This window comes from Hoplias malabaricus, chromosome 5, assembly GCF_029633855.1.
Source record: "Hoplias malabaricus isolate fHopMal1 chromosome 5, fHopMal1.hap1, whole genome shotgun sequence".
Taxonomy (NCBI): Eukaryota; Metazoa; Chordata; class Actinopteri; order Characiformes; family Erythrinidae; genus Hoplias; species Hoplias malabaricus.
The window spans coordinates 19,150,406-19,166,873 of record NC_089804.1 but is presented as its reverse complement, the minus strand read 5'-3'; the positions used below and the strand labels follow the sequence as shown (position 1 = coordinate 19,166,873).

Genomic DNA, 16,468 nt, shown 5'->3' with positions numbered 1-16,468 from the left:
TGCTTTGAAAACAGCTTCTTTTTGACAGCAGACATTTAATTCCAACTAATAGTTCAATTACTGCGTTGTAAAGCAACCTTAGCAACTTGTTGTGTTTCCGTAGCATCTGTCTCACAGTCAATTAGCAACAGGGGATACCGTAACCACCTGAACGGCCCGGCTTCACGCAGATTCCCAAACTGCCCTGAACTCCTGCTCTAATATATATCTGAGTTCGCCTCAGTGCCTTCATGGGTCACATGTGGTTCCAGCCCTAGTTCAGCGGTTATTTTCTACAGCCTCTGTTCAGTGTGTTTAGTTCCAGCTGTTAGAGGTCTGTTTATCTTCCACAGGTTGAAAAGTGAGTCTGACCAAATCTCATTAAGAGCACTAGAATATAGCGTTCTGCTGACCTGTGCATTTTCTTTGTCCGCCATCATATTTAAAGCCTGTACGGGTCAACTTGCACTTAAAATCATCCTCCCAGAATTCAGCAAACCAGATGTTTCTCCTGTTGTTCTCCAGGTTACGTGAAGTGAAGTACTGGTCAAAACCTGAAAGAGAGGAAATTGCCTAATCAATAGCTTCAGTTCACACTAAACGACGTGATGAAATTAACTGTTTACAGAAGCAGACAAATCACTGTCGCTGTTCAATGAAAAACATGTGTCTCACAAACAAGTAAACTTGGAGCATTTCTATTGGTCTGTTCGTAATGAAATGAAAACACAGATGCTGCCTTCAAATGATGTAATGAGCTAACGATGCACAAAAATGGAGACACGTTTTTATTGGACAGTGACACAATATTTTCAAAAGGACACCTACATCTTAAGAAGTGATACAACTTCATCCCATTTTTACAGCCTACCTGGAATCATTGGGCGCAAGGGGGGAATACACTCTGGAGGGGGCGCCAGTCCTTCACAGGGCAACATACACACACACACATTCACTCGCCCACTCACACCTACGGACACTTTTTGAGTCTCCAATCCACCTACCAACATGTGTTTTTGGGCTGTGGGAGGAAACCCATGCAGACACAGGGAGAACACACCACACTCCTCACAGACAGTCACCCGGAGGAATCCCACGCAGACACAGGGAGAACACACCACACTCCTCACAGACAGTCAGCTGGAGGAAACCCACGCAGACACAGGGAGAACACACCACACTCCTCACAGACAGTCACCTGGAGGAAACCCACGCAGACACAGGGAGAACACACCACACTCCTCACAGACAGTCACCCGGAGGAAACCCACACAGACACAGGGAGAACACACCACACTCCTCACAGACAGTCACCCGGAGGAAACCCACCCAGACACAGGGAGAACACACCACACTCCTCACAGACAGTCACCCGGAGGAAACCCACGCAGACACAGGGAGAACACACCACACTCCTCACAGACAGTCACCTGGAGGAAACCCATGCAGACACAGGGAGAACACACCACACTCCTCACAGACAGTCACCCGGAGGAAACCCACGCAGACACAGGGAGAACACACCACACTCCTCACAGACCGTCACCCGGAGGAAACCCACAAAGACACAGGGAGAACACACCACACTCCTCACAGACAGTCACCTGGAGGAAACCCACAAAGACACAGGGAGAACACACCACACTCCTCACAGACAGTCACCCGGAGGAAACCCACGCAGACACAGAGAGAACACACCACACTCCTCACAGACAGTCACCTGGAGGAAACCCACGCAGACACAGGGAGAACACACCACACTCCTCACAGACAGTCACCCGGAGGAAACCCACACAGACACAGGGAGAACACACCACACTCCTCACAGACCGTCACCCAGAGGAAACCCACGCAGACACAGGGAGAACACACCACACTCCTCACAGACAGTCACCCGGAGGAAACCCACAAAGACACAGGGAGAACACACCACACTCCTCACAGACAGTCACTTGGAGGAAACCCACAAAGACACAGGGAGAACACACCACACTCCTCACAGACAGTCACCTGGAGGAAACCCACGCAGACACAGGGAGAACACACCACACTCCTCACAGACAGTCACCCGGAGGAAACCCACGCAGACACAGGGAGAACACACCACACTCCTCACAGACAGTCACCCGGAGGAAACCCACGCAGACACAGGGAGAACACACCACACTCCTCACAGACAGTCACCCGGAGGAAACCCACGCAGACACAGGGAGAACACACCACACTCCTCACAGACAGTCACCCGGAGGAAACCCACACAGACACAGGGAGAACACACCACACTCCTCACAGACAGTCACCCGGAGGAAACCCATATATTCAAGTTACCCTCAGGGTCATGTTACAGGTGTGCTAACTGTGGTGTATGCTAATTTAATTTCATACCCTCCACTGAAGCTCTTTTTGGCAGGATGGTGACAGCTCCCTCTGCCACGTCCTCCTGGTTGAGGATGGGGGCGATCTTTGATCCCCAGCTATCTGAGCCCACAAATAAGAAATGACCTGTGAGATTGGCTCTCTTTGCTGCCTCAAGTACTCGCCTACAACAGAAGAAAATAATTCATTCATTCACTGTCTGTAACCCTTATCCAGTTCAGGGCAGGGGTGGGTCTGGAGCCTACCCGGAATCACTGGGTGCAAGGTGGGAACACACCCTGGAGGGGGCAGAACAAAATAATTAGATTCATTTAATAACTACACTTTATAATGTACCAATCAGGTACTAAGCAATAAGCAGATATTTCATATTAGATATTAGTTAAAGGGTTATATATATATGTACATATGGGCAACATATTACTTTATATAATTAATCCTCCTGAAGAACTCGGATTAAATACACAACTCTCACATGTCTTACACATACAGGAGTACAATAACTTTAATTAAACCTTTAATATATCCATAAGTTAACAAACCTTGAAACAATATCTGATATTTTTATGGATTACTTTGTAAAAACTTTACTCCTGAGGCAATCAGAGAAGTTACTTTTCATCTTATTCTTATCCATGTTAATGTTTTTCAGCATTAGAATAAACGTTTAATTTCTGTATTAAGGATTATCCACAAAACAGCTTCTTTAACCTTTAAGCTTTGAACAGGTTCAGCACATTTAATGTTAACTAGCAAGTGTTTCCCTGGATCTCATTAGTGTTTGGAGAGTATATGAATATGGAACAGTTCCGTTTCCTGGACAGGTTTGTAAAAAAACATCTAAAAAATGGTCAAATCAGAAGTAGCCCCCTGTTCCAGGTCCGAGAGTACACCATAACTGACCCAAAGGAACATCTGTCCTCTACATAAAATGGAGCCTGGTCTGCTGTCAGTCATTCTCAAGGATACTCTTCTCTCTTTTAATGAAAGGAACCTCACTCCTGTTTCAACCTTTGTTCTGTATCTCACTGTGGGAAAGGTACAGCCCGCTCCCACGCTGCACTCCGAAGCCCAGGACTGTGTGCCTAGCCCAGACATGAGGAAGAGCAGCCCACGTGGCCATAAAAGGTCGAAATAATTACTTTCCTTCTGGATTAGAAGTTGATCGTTTCTGCAGTAGAGAGATCCTAGGTCATTGTTTTTGTACAGTGTGCCACATTAAGCTTTGCTCTACTCTGTACAGACAGTGTACACAAGAAGTAGGGAAGCGAGCCCTGCCCACTGCAAATTAACATATATTTACATATTGTTCAGGCTGAAAAGTGTGAAATGAAAAGTAAAGTGTGCACAGAGATGAAAACAGAACCTTATCCATTTTTCATTTCCATTATCTTCCCTCTGAGGCACATTGAAGTTGAAAATGAAAAGCTAAATACATATTACATTTTTCATATTAATTTTGACACTTAAGCTTTTCATAAAGAAAAAGTCAGAGTTACGTTTGTGTTTTCTTTTCAAAGTTAAAATTTTCATCTCATTTTTACCATAAAATGGCAGCACAGTGATTTAATTCTAATGTCTCCATTGACGAGAAATTAATTACCAATGAAGTTATTTCATTTGATTTGTAATTTTGTCATGATATTTATACACAATTTTGGAAAAAGTGATGGTGGAATATGTCTGTATTCGACTGCATTCAGCCACTGGAGAATTTGTGGGGTCAGTTACCGATGTTGTAAATTTGGTTTGGATCCAGCTCGTCTCACGTGAGCGCTCCGGAATAAAAGGTGCGCTTCCATTTGGGTTCAGACACGTGTAAACATGAATAACACACCTATCATAAGCAAAGAAATGACTATTTCACTATGAAAACATTATTTATTACTCCATTCTGCCCTGAACACAGAGAGACCCCAGATTTATGACATGAATCAGGAAAGTATTTGGCTTTTTAAATAAAAGACAGTAATTATAAAGTCACTCACTTGATGTCATCTTCATTAGCAAAGATAATCACTCCTCTAGCATTGGACGTCTCCATCAGCCTCTTAATAATTTTGTCAAACTCTCCTGGTCTTGGCTCTCTAGGGATTTTAATGGACTGAGCTATACACAGACCACCTGGAGGGAAGCAATTTATACAACATTCAGTGATCAGTGGTCCTCAAATACACTCAAACACGTACGATTAAAGTGTCAGTCTGTAACCTGAAAGCAGTGTAATACCTGAGTGTGGAGGGGAAAAGATATTATAATAAATATATTAAATGGTATCTGTGATCGGGCAATGATCCCTGCGATGTCTAAGTCTATATTCATCTCAAAAACAGAGTGATCAGGTACGTTTTGACAGTTTTGGAGTTTGGTTTTTGCAACAATGCCCCACGTTACGTACTTGTTACACTCACAGTCTCTGAAAGTGGATCTGGCCCCTGTTTCTCAGACAGTTTTCTCAAGTGCTCTCTCTCTCTCTCTCTCTCTCTCTCTCTCTCTCTCTCTCTCTCTCAATCAGTTGATTATAAAATACTCTGATTATTATAATGCCTTATTTTAAAAGCTTTTGGAAAGGACATTTGGATCTGTATATGGATCTGGGTCTGTATTTGTGTTTATTAAAGCAAGGAAAAAGATGTTAATTTGAATCTTCACCATGCAACAGTGGGTTAAGTGTCCTGTCTGGAACATTTTCTTATGTTAGTGCAAAGTCCAGACACAGTAACAGATAAGAGTATGTTTCTGTTTTAAAAAGGGTTTGATTTGTTTGAATTAGACATGCACCTGCTTCTCTGGAGATCTGAAGGAACGCGTCTACTCCACTCTCCCCGTAGTTTCCCTCTGAGGCCAGTGTGGAGACATAGTTCCAGCCCATGGCCTTCACAATGTCCACCATGGCCTGTGCCTGGAAGGAGTCAGGGGGCACCACGCGGGAGAAGAAGTCGTAGCGGGTGTTATCACTCAGCTCTGGAGCCGTGGAGGCGTAACTTATTTGAGGAATCTGAAAAACACAGCAAATTTTCATCATACTTTTCAAACTGATCATTATCCACAATAAGACATTGTGTTAATCAGTCCTCTGTTCCCGCAGAATGGTTCTAAGCAGTCCTGTGTTCCCACAGAATGGTTCTAATCAGTCCTCTGTTCCCACAGAATGATTCTAAGCAGTCCTGTGTTCCCGCATAATGGTTCTAAGCAGTCCTCTGTTCCCGCAGAATGAATCTAAGCAGTCCTGTGTTCCCCGCAGAATGGTTCTAATCAGTCCTGTGTTCCCGCAGAATGGTTCTAAGCAGTCCTGTGTTCCCACAGAATGGTTCTAATCAGTCCTGTGTTCCCGCAGAATGGTTCTAAGCAGCCCTGTGTTCCCGCAGAATGGTTCTAAGCAGTCCTGTGTTCCCGCAGAATGGTTCAAAGCAGTCCTGTGTTCCCCGCAGAATGGTTCTAAGCAGTCCTGTGTTCCCACAGAATGGTTCTAATCAGTCCTGTGTTCCCGCAGAATGGTTCTAAGCAGTCCTGTGTTCCCGCAGAATGGTTCTAAGCAGTCCTGTGTTCCCACAGAATGGTTCTAAGCAATCCTGTGTTCCCACAGAATGGTTCTAAGCAGTCCTGTGTTCCCACAGAATGGTTCTAAGCAGTCCTGTATACCCACAGAATGGTTCTAAGCAGTCCTGTGTTCCCGCAGAATGGTTCTAAGCAGTCCTGTGTTCCCACAGAATGGTTCTAAGCAGTCCTGTGTTCCCGCAGAATGGTTTAAAGCAGTCCTGGGCTCCCGCAGAATGGTTCTAAGCAGTCCTGTGTTCCCACAGAATGGTTCTAAGCAGTCCTGTGTTCCCGCAGAATGGTTCTAAGCAGTCATGGGCTCACGCAGAATGGTTCTAAGCAGTCCTGTGTTCCCACAGAATGGTTCTAAGCAGTCCTGTGTTCCCACAGAATGGTTCTAAGCAGTCCTGTGATCCTGCAAAATGGTTCTAAGCAGCCCTGTGTTCCTGCAGAATGGTTTAAAGCAGTCCTGCGTTCCTGCAGAATGGTTCTAAGCAGTCCTATATACCCACAGAATGGTTCTAAGCAGTCCTGTGTTCCCGCAGAATGGTTCTAAGCAGTCCTGTGTTCCCACAGAATGGTTCAAAGCAGTCCTGTATACCCACAGAATGGTTCTAAGCAGTCCTATGATCCCGCAAAATGGTTCTAAGCAGCCCTGTGTTCCTGCAGAATGGTTTAAAGCAGTCCTGGGTTCCTGCAGAATGGTTCTAAGCAGCCCTGTGTTCCTGCAGAATGGTTTAAAGCAGTCCTGGGTTCCTGCAGAATGGTTCTAAGCAGTCCTGTATACCCACAGAATGGTTCTAAGCAGTCCTGTGTTCCTGCAGAATGGTTCTAAGCAGTCCTGTGTTCCCACAGAATGGTTCTAAGCAGTCCTGTGTTTCTGCAGAATGGTTTAAAGCAGTCCTGGGCTCCTGCAGAATGGTTCTAAGCAGTCCTGTGTTCCCATAGAATGGTTCTAAGCAGTCCTGCGTTCCCACAGGATGGTTCTAAGCAGTCCTGTGTTCCTACAGAATGGTTCTAATCAGTCCTGTGTTCCCGCAGAATGGTTCTAAGCAGTCCTGTGTTCCCGCAGAATGGTTCTAAGCAGTCCTGTGTTCCCGCAGAATGGTTCTAAGCAGTCCTGTATACCCGCAGAATGGTTCTAATCAGTCCTGTGTTCCAGCAGAATGGTTCTAATCAGTCCTGTGTTCCCGCAGAATGGTTCTAAGCAGTCCTGTGTTCTTGCAGAATGGTTCTAAGCAGTCCTGTGTTCCCACAGAATGGTTCTAAGCAGTCCTGTGTTTCTGCAGAATGGTTTAAAGCAGTCCTGGGCTCCTGCAGAATGGTTCTAAGCAGTCCTGTGTTCCCATAGAATGGTTCTAAGCAGTCCTGCGTTCCCGCAGAATGGTTCTAAGCAGTCCTGTGTTCCCACAGAATGGTTCTAAGCAGTCCTGTGTTCCCGCAGAATGGTTTAAAGCAGTCCTGGGCTCCCGCAGAATGGTTCTAAGCAGTCCTGTGTTCCCACAGAATGGTTCTAAGCAGTCCTGTGTTCCCGCAGAATGGTTCTAAGCAGTCATGGGCTCACGCAGAATGGTTCCAAGCAGTCCTGTGTTCCCACAGAATGGTTCTAAGCAGTCCTGTGTTCCCACAGAATGGTTCTAAGCAGTCCTGTGATCCTGCAAAATGGTTCTAAGCAGCCCTGTGTTCCTGCAGAATGGTTTAAAGCAGTCCTGCGTTCCTGCAGAATGGTTCTAAGCAGTCCTATATACCCACAGAATGGTTCTAAGCAGTCCTGTGTTCCCGCAGAATGGTTCTAAGCAGTCCTGTGTTCCCACAGAATGGTTCTAAGCAGTCATGTGTTCCCACAGAATGGTTCAAAGCAGTCCTGTATACCCACAGAATGGGTCTAAGCAGTCCTATGATCCCGCAAAATGGTTCTAAGCAGCCCTGTGTTCCTGCAGAATGGTTTAAAGCAGTCCTGGGTTCCTGCAGAATGGTTCTAAGCAGCCCTGTGTTCCTGCAGAATGGTTTAAAGCAGTCCTGGGTTCCTGCAGAATGGTTCTAAGCAGTCCTGTATACCCACAGAATGGTTCTAAGCAGCCCTGTGTTCCTGCAGAATGGTTTAAAGCAGTCCTGGGTTCCTGCAGAATGGTTCTAAGCAGTCCTGTATACCCACAGAATGGTTCTAAGCAGTCCTGTGTTTCTGCAGAATGGTTTAAAGCAGTCCTGGGCTCCTGCAGAATGGTTCTAAGCAGTCCTGTGTTCCCATAGAATGGTTCTAAGCAGTCCTGCGTTCCCACAGGATGGTTCTAAGCAGTCCTGTGTTCCTACAGAATGGTTCTAATCAGTCCTGTGTTCCCGCAGAATGGTTCTAAGCAGTCCTGTGTTCCCGCAGAATGGTTCTAAGCAGTCCTGTATACCCGCAGAATGGTTCTAAGCAGTCCTGTGTTCAAGTAGAATGGTTCTAAGCAGTCCTGTATACCCACAGAATGGTTCTAAGCAGTCCTGTGTTCCCGCAGAATGGTTCTAAGCAGTCCTGTGTTCCCACAGAATGGTTCTAAGCAGTCCTGTGTTCCCGCAGAATGGTTTAAAGCAGTCCTGGGCTCCCGCAGAATGGTTCTAAGCAGTCCTGTGTTCCCACAGAATGGTTCTAAGCAGTCCTGTGTTCCCGCAGAATGGTTCTAAGCAGTCATGGGCTCACGCAGAATGGTTCTAAGCAGTCCTGTGATCCCACAGAATGGTTCTAAGCAGTCCTGTGATCCTGCAAAATGGTTCTAAGCAGCCCTGTGTTCCTGCAGAATGGTTTAAAGCAGTCCTGCGTTCCTGCAGAATGGTTCTAAGCAGTCCTATATACCCACAGAATGGTTCTAAGCAGTCCTGTGTTCCCGCAGAATGGTTCTAAGCAGTCCTGTGTTCCCACAGAATGGTTCTAAGCAGTCATGTGTTCCCACAGAATGGTTCAAAGCAGTCCTGTATACCCACAGAATGGTTCTAAGCAGTCCTATGATCCCGCAAAATGGTTCTAAGCAGCCCTGTGTTCCTGCAGAATGGTTTAAAGCAGTCCTGGGTTCCTGCAGAATGGTTCTAAGCAGTCCTGTATACCCACAGAATGGTTCTAAGCAGTCCTGTGTTCCTGCAGAATGGTTCTAAGCAGTCCTGTGTTCCCACAGAATGGTTCTAAGCAGTCCTGTGTTTCTGCAGAATGGTTTAAAGCAGTCCTGGGCTCCTGCAGAATGGTTCTAAGCAGTCCTGTGTTCCCATAGAATGGTTCTAAGCAGTCCTGTGTTCCCACAGGATGGTTCTAAGCAGTCCTGTGTTCCTACAGAATGGTTCTAAGCAGTCCTGTGATCCAACAGAATGGTTCTAAGCAGTCCTGTGTTCCTGCAGAATGGTTCTAAGCAGCCCTGTGTTCCTGCAAAATGGTTTAAAGCAGTCCTGGGTTCCTGCAGAATGGTTCTAAGCAGTCCTGTATACCCACAGAATGGTTCTAAGCAGTCCTGTGTTCCTGCAGAATGGTTCTAAGCAGTCCGGTGTTCCCACAGAATGGTTCTAAGCAGTCCTGTGTTTCTGCAGAATGGTTTAAAGCAGTCCTGGGCTCCCGCAGAATGGTTCTAAGCAGTCCTGTGTTCCCACAGAATGGTTCTAAGCAGTCCTGTGTTCCCACAGGATGGTTCTAAGCAGTCCTGTGTTCCCACAGAATGGTTCTAAGCTAAACCTGTAGCTACAGACGAAGCCTAGGCTGTAAAAGCATTTGTTTGGAAAAACATGGATGAGAAGATTAATTTAGTGCTGTGCTAGTTTCATAATGACCCAGCTGGGCGGGTTTTAATGTTGGGCAGTCCAGCAGTTTAATGAGAAGGGGCAAAGGCACAGGGCAGAGAAAAGGTAGATGCACAGGGATTGAGAAGTAGAGAAGATGGAGAGGACCATTTGACAGATTATCTGAAAGGATTAGAGGGGGTTTTAGTCAAATTACGTTAAGCAAAGAGCGAGACATAGATCAAGAAGCATGGTTGCCATTTCTCAGCAGTAAGCCACACAATCGTTTTAATTCTGCTGCCACATGTGCCACACCTGCTTTACCGTAGACCTTCATGTGTCTGAGTCTCTGTTTATTCACTGACATACTGTCGTAATTTGGAAATTAAAAGTTATTAACTCAACGTTCCCAGAATAAAATGTGAGACACTAAAGGGGAGCTGGCATTTTCAAATGATGTAAATAATGACCTAAAAAAAAGGTTATATTTTGACAGTGACGTTAGGCTCCTGACCCACTGTCCTCAGAACACAGGGGAGCTTTAAACGGCCCAAATAGTAAATACGCTGTATTAATGAAAGCCGGCTAAACTGTGGTCGTCCAAAGGACAGCAGAAAGAACAGGACTTTCAACAGGTGCAGCACTCCTTTTTTAACTGAGGGATGGTGTTTCTGTTGTCACACCCCAGCTCCAGCCCAGCAACTAACCTGTGAGCCACAGTCCTCGAGGAACTTCGTGTGTGGTGCAGAGGAACATTAGAGACAAAGATGAGCTCGTCCTGGAATGTGGTTTATATGTACCATTGTCATACCAGGATTTATACCTAATATCAGTTTGTCTATTTATTACAGTCCCCCTCTGCACTGTGTCATGTTTAGCCCCACCTCAGCCCCTGAGCCCCTCAGCTCAGAAATGTCTAGTGATGTCTCTATGTTGCTAAAAACGTAATTACTGCTGAATGGAACAACACTAAAACTAATTTGTGTTTAAACTCTATACTCATTTTCACATAATGTAGATATTTACATAAATCATTATGTAATGAACGCCTCTTCTTTTATAGTGATGATGTTATTGTGTCGGTATCCGACGGGACTCTAACACTGTAACTGGATTAAACTTGGTCTACAGTGGGTTTTCAGTGGGGGGAGAGTGTTTGGATTCTGACGATTTGGATCTGAGTTTGTAATTCAATCTAATCTTTAACCGGGAGTAAATGCTACAGCAGGGTTTTTCTGAACCTCTGACAGAAATCTTGGATAGTTTTGATTCCAAATCAAATCAGGATCATTATCCAAACCTAGAGCTCTGGATTGAAGCAGGATTCACAGAGCTGGAGGACACACTGGGTACAGACTTGGACTGGGTACAGCTCACATACAAACATATTTACAACAAAAAACCCCAAAAAACTCTTTAAAATGTGGGCAAGAGTAAGACATAATTATGAATGAGGAATTCTGTGTTAAACATTTATTTCTCTCGTGATCATTGAAATTTTAGTCATTTGTTTCATACACGGAGCTCAAAGTGTTTTTCAGACCATTAAAAGTTAATTAAAATTAAAGTGAAGCAAGGATAAAATGTAATTATGGGGTTAAAATTAAAAATAGTGTGGAGATGGAGAATAAAGGGAACAGTATCATTCATTCATTCATTGTCTGTAACTCTTATCCACTTCAGGGTCACGGTGGGTCCGGAGTCTACCCAGAATCATTGGGTGCAAGGTGGGAACACACCCTGGAGGGGGCGCCAGTCCTTCACAGGGATAAAACCCAATAATGATTAGTAAATGATCACGTATGATACAGTACGTATGGCTGGGAAAACATCACCAAAACACTATGTTTGGAGAATTACCTGGAAATTAATGTTGTTTGTGACCCAAACGTAATATTTTATTATGGTGTATTTCTATAGTATTAAACATAAATCATAATAAACAAAGACAAGAAAAGACAAGAGCACAGCCTCAGGAGGATGGAGCGGTCAGTGGACTCTAACACACACTTTAACTCACGAAGGGCTCGTTAAGGAGCTGATTAAACTGAAGATGGAAACTTCTAAATATATGCAGTGAGTGATGTTTCAATCAGTAAATGATTAACATAGACATTACTTAATATTTTAATAACAATTATTTATAATAACAATATGTAATTAGTAACATTTATTAATGTCTTAACTAGTATTTAACCCTTTAGTAATGCTTATTACTGTCATAGGTCGTTAGTTAATGCACACTTTCTGTAAATTGACCAAACGTGATCTCGATGAAGTGCTAAATAAATAAGAAAAGAGAAGTGCTGTCTTTTGAAGAATTCTTGCTGTAGCCAGAGAACTGAGAAAACATTTAAATCTTTTCGCAGCTGAGAACAGAATTAGTTTCACTTCCTGTGCTGCTATCTACAGCAGTGCAGCCTTCAATCTGCCAGAAGCAGCATGCAGACTCATACACCTCAGAGCAGAGCAGGAGACTGAGGAGTAAAACACGGCACAAAGGACAGCCTTTGAGTTAAGAAACACTTCCAACCTGTTGGTAAAAGATAGAGTGTGTGAGGGTGAAATCATCTGAAATAAGTGTCTATCTGTGACTAGATGGGGTCTAAAGCATGGACTTTGGACATTTACTAAGAGAAATATTGGCATTTCCACACAGAGACCCACCACCACCCTGAACTGGATAAGGGCCCCAATGACAACAAATGAATGAATGAATGACTTAATTAATTAATTAGCATAATAGTATAAAGACTTGTAGCCTCGCAGCATCATGAACTGGCGCATTGTTAATATGTGGATAATGAATTAAATGTTCTGCACAACAATAGCATTTCATTCATTCCAATTCAAAAGGGGACTCACCGCAAACAGGCGCAGTACGTTAGCCACCATGATGGACACAGAGCTGGCAGAGGCTCCAATGACCCCGATCACGCGCTCAGGTTTGGGAATTATCGGCGGCTCACCGTTGGAGCAACGGACGTCTGAGTTGTCCTTCTGAATAAGAGCCTGGACAAAGGTCAGGGACTGCTCGAGAGCATAGGTGTCCCGTGAGCAGGTGTCCAGAATTCGGGCTCCAAGGGTGATGTTGGGCAGCAGGTCTGGGTCACTGTTGATCTGGTCCAGGGCATAGAGCATGGCCTCCATACGGTGGATTCCTTTCTCTTTTTTAATATCTCCACAGGGGATGCCAGCAGGACCCCGCGAGTGAACAGGGAACAGGCCGCCCAGTGTAATATCGCCTTCTATCTTTATGGAGTGCGGCTGGGTGCCGGCCGAAGCCGAAGAAGCTCGGGAACCTGCGGCCAACCCCAACAGCAGGACGCACAGGAAATGGACCAGAAAGAAAGATCCAAAACATAGGCATGGTCCAGCTATGTCCAGATGCGGCGTCATGGCTGATTCCAGGTGAGCTCACACACTCCTCTGATGTGGTGAACAGGCTCCTGGTCTTTTACCTGTGATTTAAAATATAAAATGTAGCTGTAAGAACAATACCTTGTATCTCCGTTTTGTTGTCACTGTTTGAAATGATCAAAAAATGTTAAAAATACTTGTTTTTACATTAACTTTAACAGAATGTTAACATCATTTTTAACATCATCAGTCTTAAATATTACACCACTCCGGACAAAACAATTCAACTCCACGCTCTTAAAAATAAAGGTGCTATAAAAGGTTCTTTGAACGATGCCATAGAAGAACCACTTTTGATGATGTGTTTAAATTGGTAAAGGACCTTAAGACAAAGTGATGGATTTTTAAACCATTAAAAGGTTCGTCTCACGTGCCTTTTTTAAACAAAAGTGGTTCTTCTATGGCATCATTCAAAGAACCTTTTGTAGCACCTTTATTTTTAAGAGTGGGAACAGTGGAAGATCAGAACTGATCTTATAAATAGTTCTAGTTCTGAAATCCAATTGGTTAAGAGACGTCACTGTATTACACTTGAAAATTAATCATATCGCCACTGTCCAATTAAAAACATGCATCTCCAAATATAATAACTTTCTGTGGAAATCAATGTAAAAGATTGTATTCAGAGTAGTTTTGGAGCGTTTCTATTGGTCATTCGTCATGAGGTCACAAACGATGCAGAAACTAAACAGTGACAAAAATGGGGATACATGATTTTCACTGGATAGTGACGATATGAATGAACACCTGAATTCTCTATAAAAATGTCATCATTTTGTTGAATGTAGATTAATCTCTACGTTGTTTAGGAACCATAAGCTTCTACTAATTCAAATAAATATGATGAATACTTATGTATTTTAAAATTTTCCACCTGAAGAAGTGTGTGACAGTTATTTATTCACCATAGCAACAACCTTTAAAAGGAGGCCTCTATGACTGTGGGGAAATGCTGTTCTTCCTGGTTTGTTTATGTTCAGTTCTCAGTGTCTTTTAATGTGGGACGGCACACTGGACCGAGACTATTTGTTTTTTTACCCATTTACAGACACTGGGGCTTCGTAAACACATTAGAGTGGTTTCCAGAGCAAACCCACTGCAGAGCAGCACATGGAGGGGACACACTCAGAGCAGCACACGGAGAAGAGACAGCTCATAAAATTTGTTTTTTAAATAAAATCATAAATGTGCGGAATTGTACTGTGACACAAAGCCTATTAAGGAAGTTATTGCTGGAATAATATCATTTAATTATTTTATAATATAATCATTCATAATTTATAAATTAAATATAAAAAGTGTGTAAATAATAACTAAAAAAACATGCATCAATTTATCGGGCTGTAGACGATTTAATTTCCTGCAAAATTTTGATAAAAAGTTTGGTTTTCTGTGGGGGTGGCATGGTGGCGCAGCGTGTAGTGTCACAGTCACATAGCTCCAGGTGTATTCTCCCTGTGTCTGCGTGGGTTTCCTCCGGGTGACTGTCTGTGAGGAGTGTGGTGTGTTCTCCCTGTGTCTGCGTGGGTTTCCTCCGGGTGACTGTCTGTGAGGAGTGTGGTGTGTTCTCCCTGTGTCTGCGTGGGTTTCCTCAGGGTGACTGTCTGAGAGGAGTGTGGTGTGTTCTCCCTGTGTCTGTGTGGGTTTCCTCCGGGTGACTGTCTGTGAGGAGTGTGGTGTGTTCTCCCTGTGTCTGTGTGGGTTTCCTCCGGGTGACTGTCTGTGAGAAGTGTGGTGTGTTCTCTCTGTGTCTGCATGGGTTTCCTCCGGGTGACTGTCTGTGAGGAGTGTGGTGTGTTCTCTCTGTGTCTGCGTGGGTTTCATCTCTGTGTTCCGGTTTCCTCCCACAGTCCAAAAACACACGTTGGTAGGTGGATTGGAGACTCAAAAGTGTCCGTAGGTGTGAGTGTGTGAGTGAATGTTGTCCTGTGAAGGACTGGCGCCCCCTCCAGGGTGTATTCCCGCCTTGCGCGCAATGATTCCAGGTAGGCTCTGGACCCACTGCGACCCTGAACTGGATAAGGGTTACAGATAATGGATGGATGGATGGTTTTCTGTGTAAGTGTGTAATAAATGTAACAAAGCATTAAAATATTGTATAAAAAGCAAACTTAATTAGACATATGTAAGTAGGTGTTTGTAAAGGTATAGATAGATAGATGTAAGTAATCGTATTTATTTCATGTACTCCACAATCTACAAAGTTTGTAGACATTGTAACATCCAACATTTCTGAAAACGAGGTGTTAAAAACAATCAGGTTTGACCCTTCCTCATTTCTGATTTGGACCAGGTACTGAATGTGTGTCGAACATTTCTGTGGGGAGCTTCACCGAGCCTGAGAACGCAGCTCCACTGTTACACAACACAATGAGGGGTTTTATAACCCTCTAGACCACACTTACCACTGGGTAGAGTGATCCATATGTTCATGTGCAGCTGCTCCAAGTCGTCCATTCTTAATGCTTTTCTATAGAGATTATTACTAAAGGTGGTCTCAGTAATAATCCACAGCCTTGTATCTCTTAAATGTTAAATCTATTAAATCACAAAGATAATAAAAATCTAAAAAATGCTGTATTTGTGTTTATTATTATTTATTAAAACTGTTATGACACATTTATAAAGCACTGAGTCTGGACCATTGTTCACAAGCTCTGTATGTAATTATCAGGTCTTTCCTGTGTAACATACACCAATAACTGCTTTTCTTTCCCTTCGTGTATTTCCCCTGTGAAACCTGGTGGATTAATGTTAGATTTTTCATGACAAAGGGCCATCGTTTGTGTTTGAACTGTAAAAAAGATTAAAATGACTAGTGGTTTTACACAACACTGAGGCAGGTTTCTGTGTGTACTTCCCGATTCTGTCTACAATTCCACACAAAATTACTACTTTTTGAATATTGTGGACATAAGTGCAGTAAATACTCAATAACAACTGAATAAATGTTTTAAAATCTTCCACTCCGCTGTTGATATTTAAATAAAATCCTAATTTGATGTAAAATTTGAGAACAAAGTGTCAAAATATCAATAAAATAAACAAGAAGACTGTGGGTCAGTGAACAGAAAGCTATCCTCTGATCTTTTATAGAGATTTAGACAGCGGTAGATAGTTAGAAAATGGAAGTTACTTGGTAATTTCTGGGAAAACAAATAGATTCTCTGTTGCTGCTCACTGTATATAAACCTTATGTACTGATTCTTATGGAGAAGTTACACTAAAAGTACTGGGAAAGCACAGTTTAAAAGAGTATTATAAAGCGTTAAAGTATTTCCACTAATAAAATAAAGGGTGCAGATACAGAGTGAAGTCTTACTCAGTGATTAAACAAATGTCAGATTATTATTTTAGCGCTGATGTAGCTGTTTCTGCTCTTCATACCTCACGCTGCGCTCCGGCAGAGCTCCTCTGC

At 43.5% G+C, this 16,468-nt stretch overlaps 1 protein-coding gene across 1 annotated transcript in view; it reads right to left on the bottom strand.

Moving 5' to 3' along the window:
* The window catches only part of grm6b (glutamate receptor, metabotropic 6b), a 28,134-nt gene extending 15,105 nt beyond the window's left edge, over positions 1–13,029 (bottom strand). Inside the window, exons 1-5 of the mRNA XM_066670850.1 lie at positions 12,496–13,029; positions 5,137–5,353; positions 4,344–4,479; positions 2,365–2,519; positions 393–533 (exon numbers count right to left, since the gene is read on the bottom strand). Of these exons, the coding sequence (XP_066526947.1) occupies positions 393–533; positions 2,365–2,519; positions 4,344–4,479; positions 5,137–5,353; positions 12,496–13,029 (1,183 nt within the window). The remainder of the gene's footprint in view (positions 1–392; positions 534–2,364; positions 2,520–4,343; positions 4,480–5,136; positions 5,354–12,495) is intronic.
* Between the last annotated feature and the right edge of the window lie 3,439 nt (positions 13,030–16,468).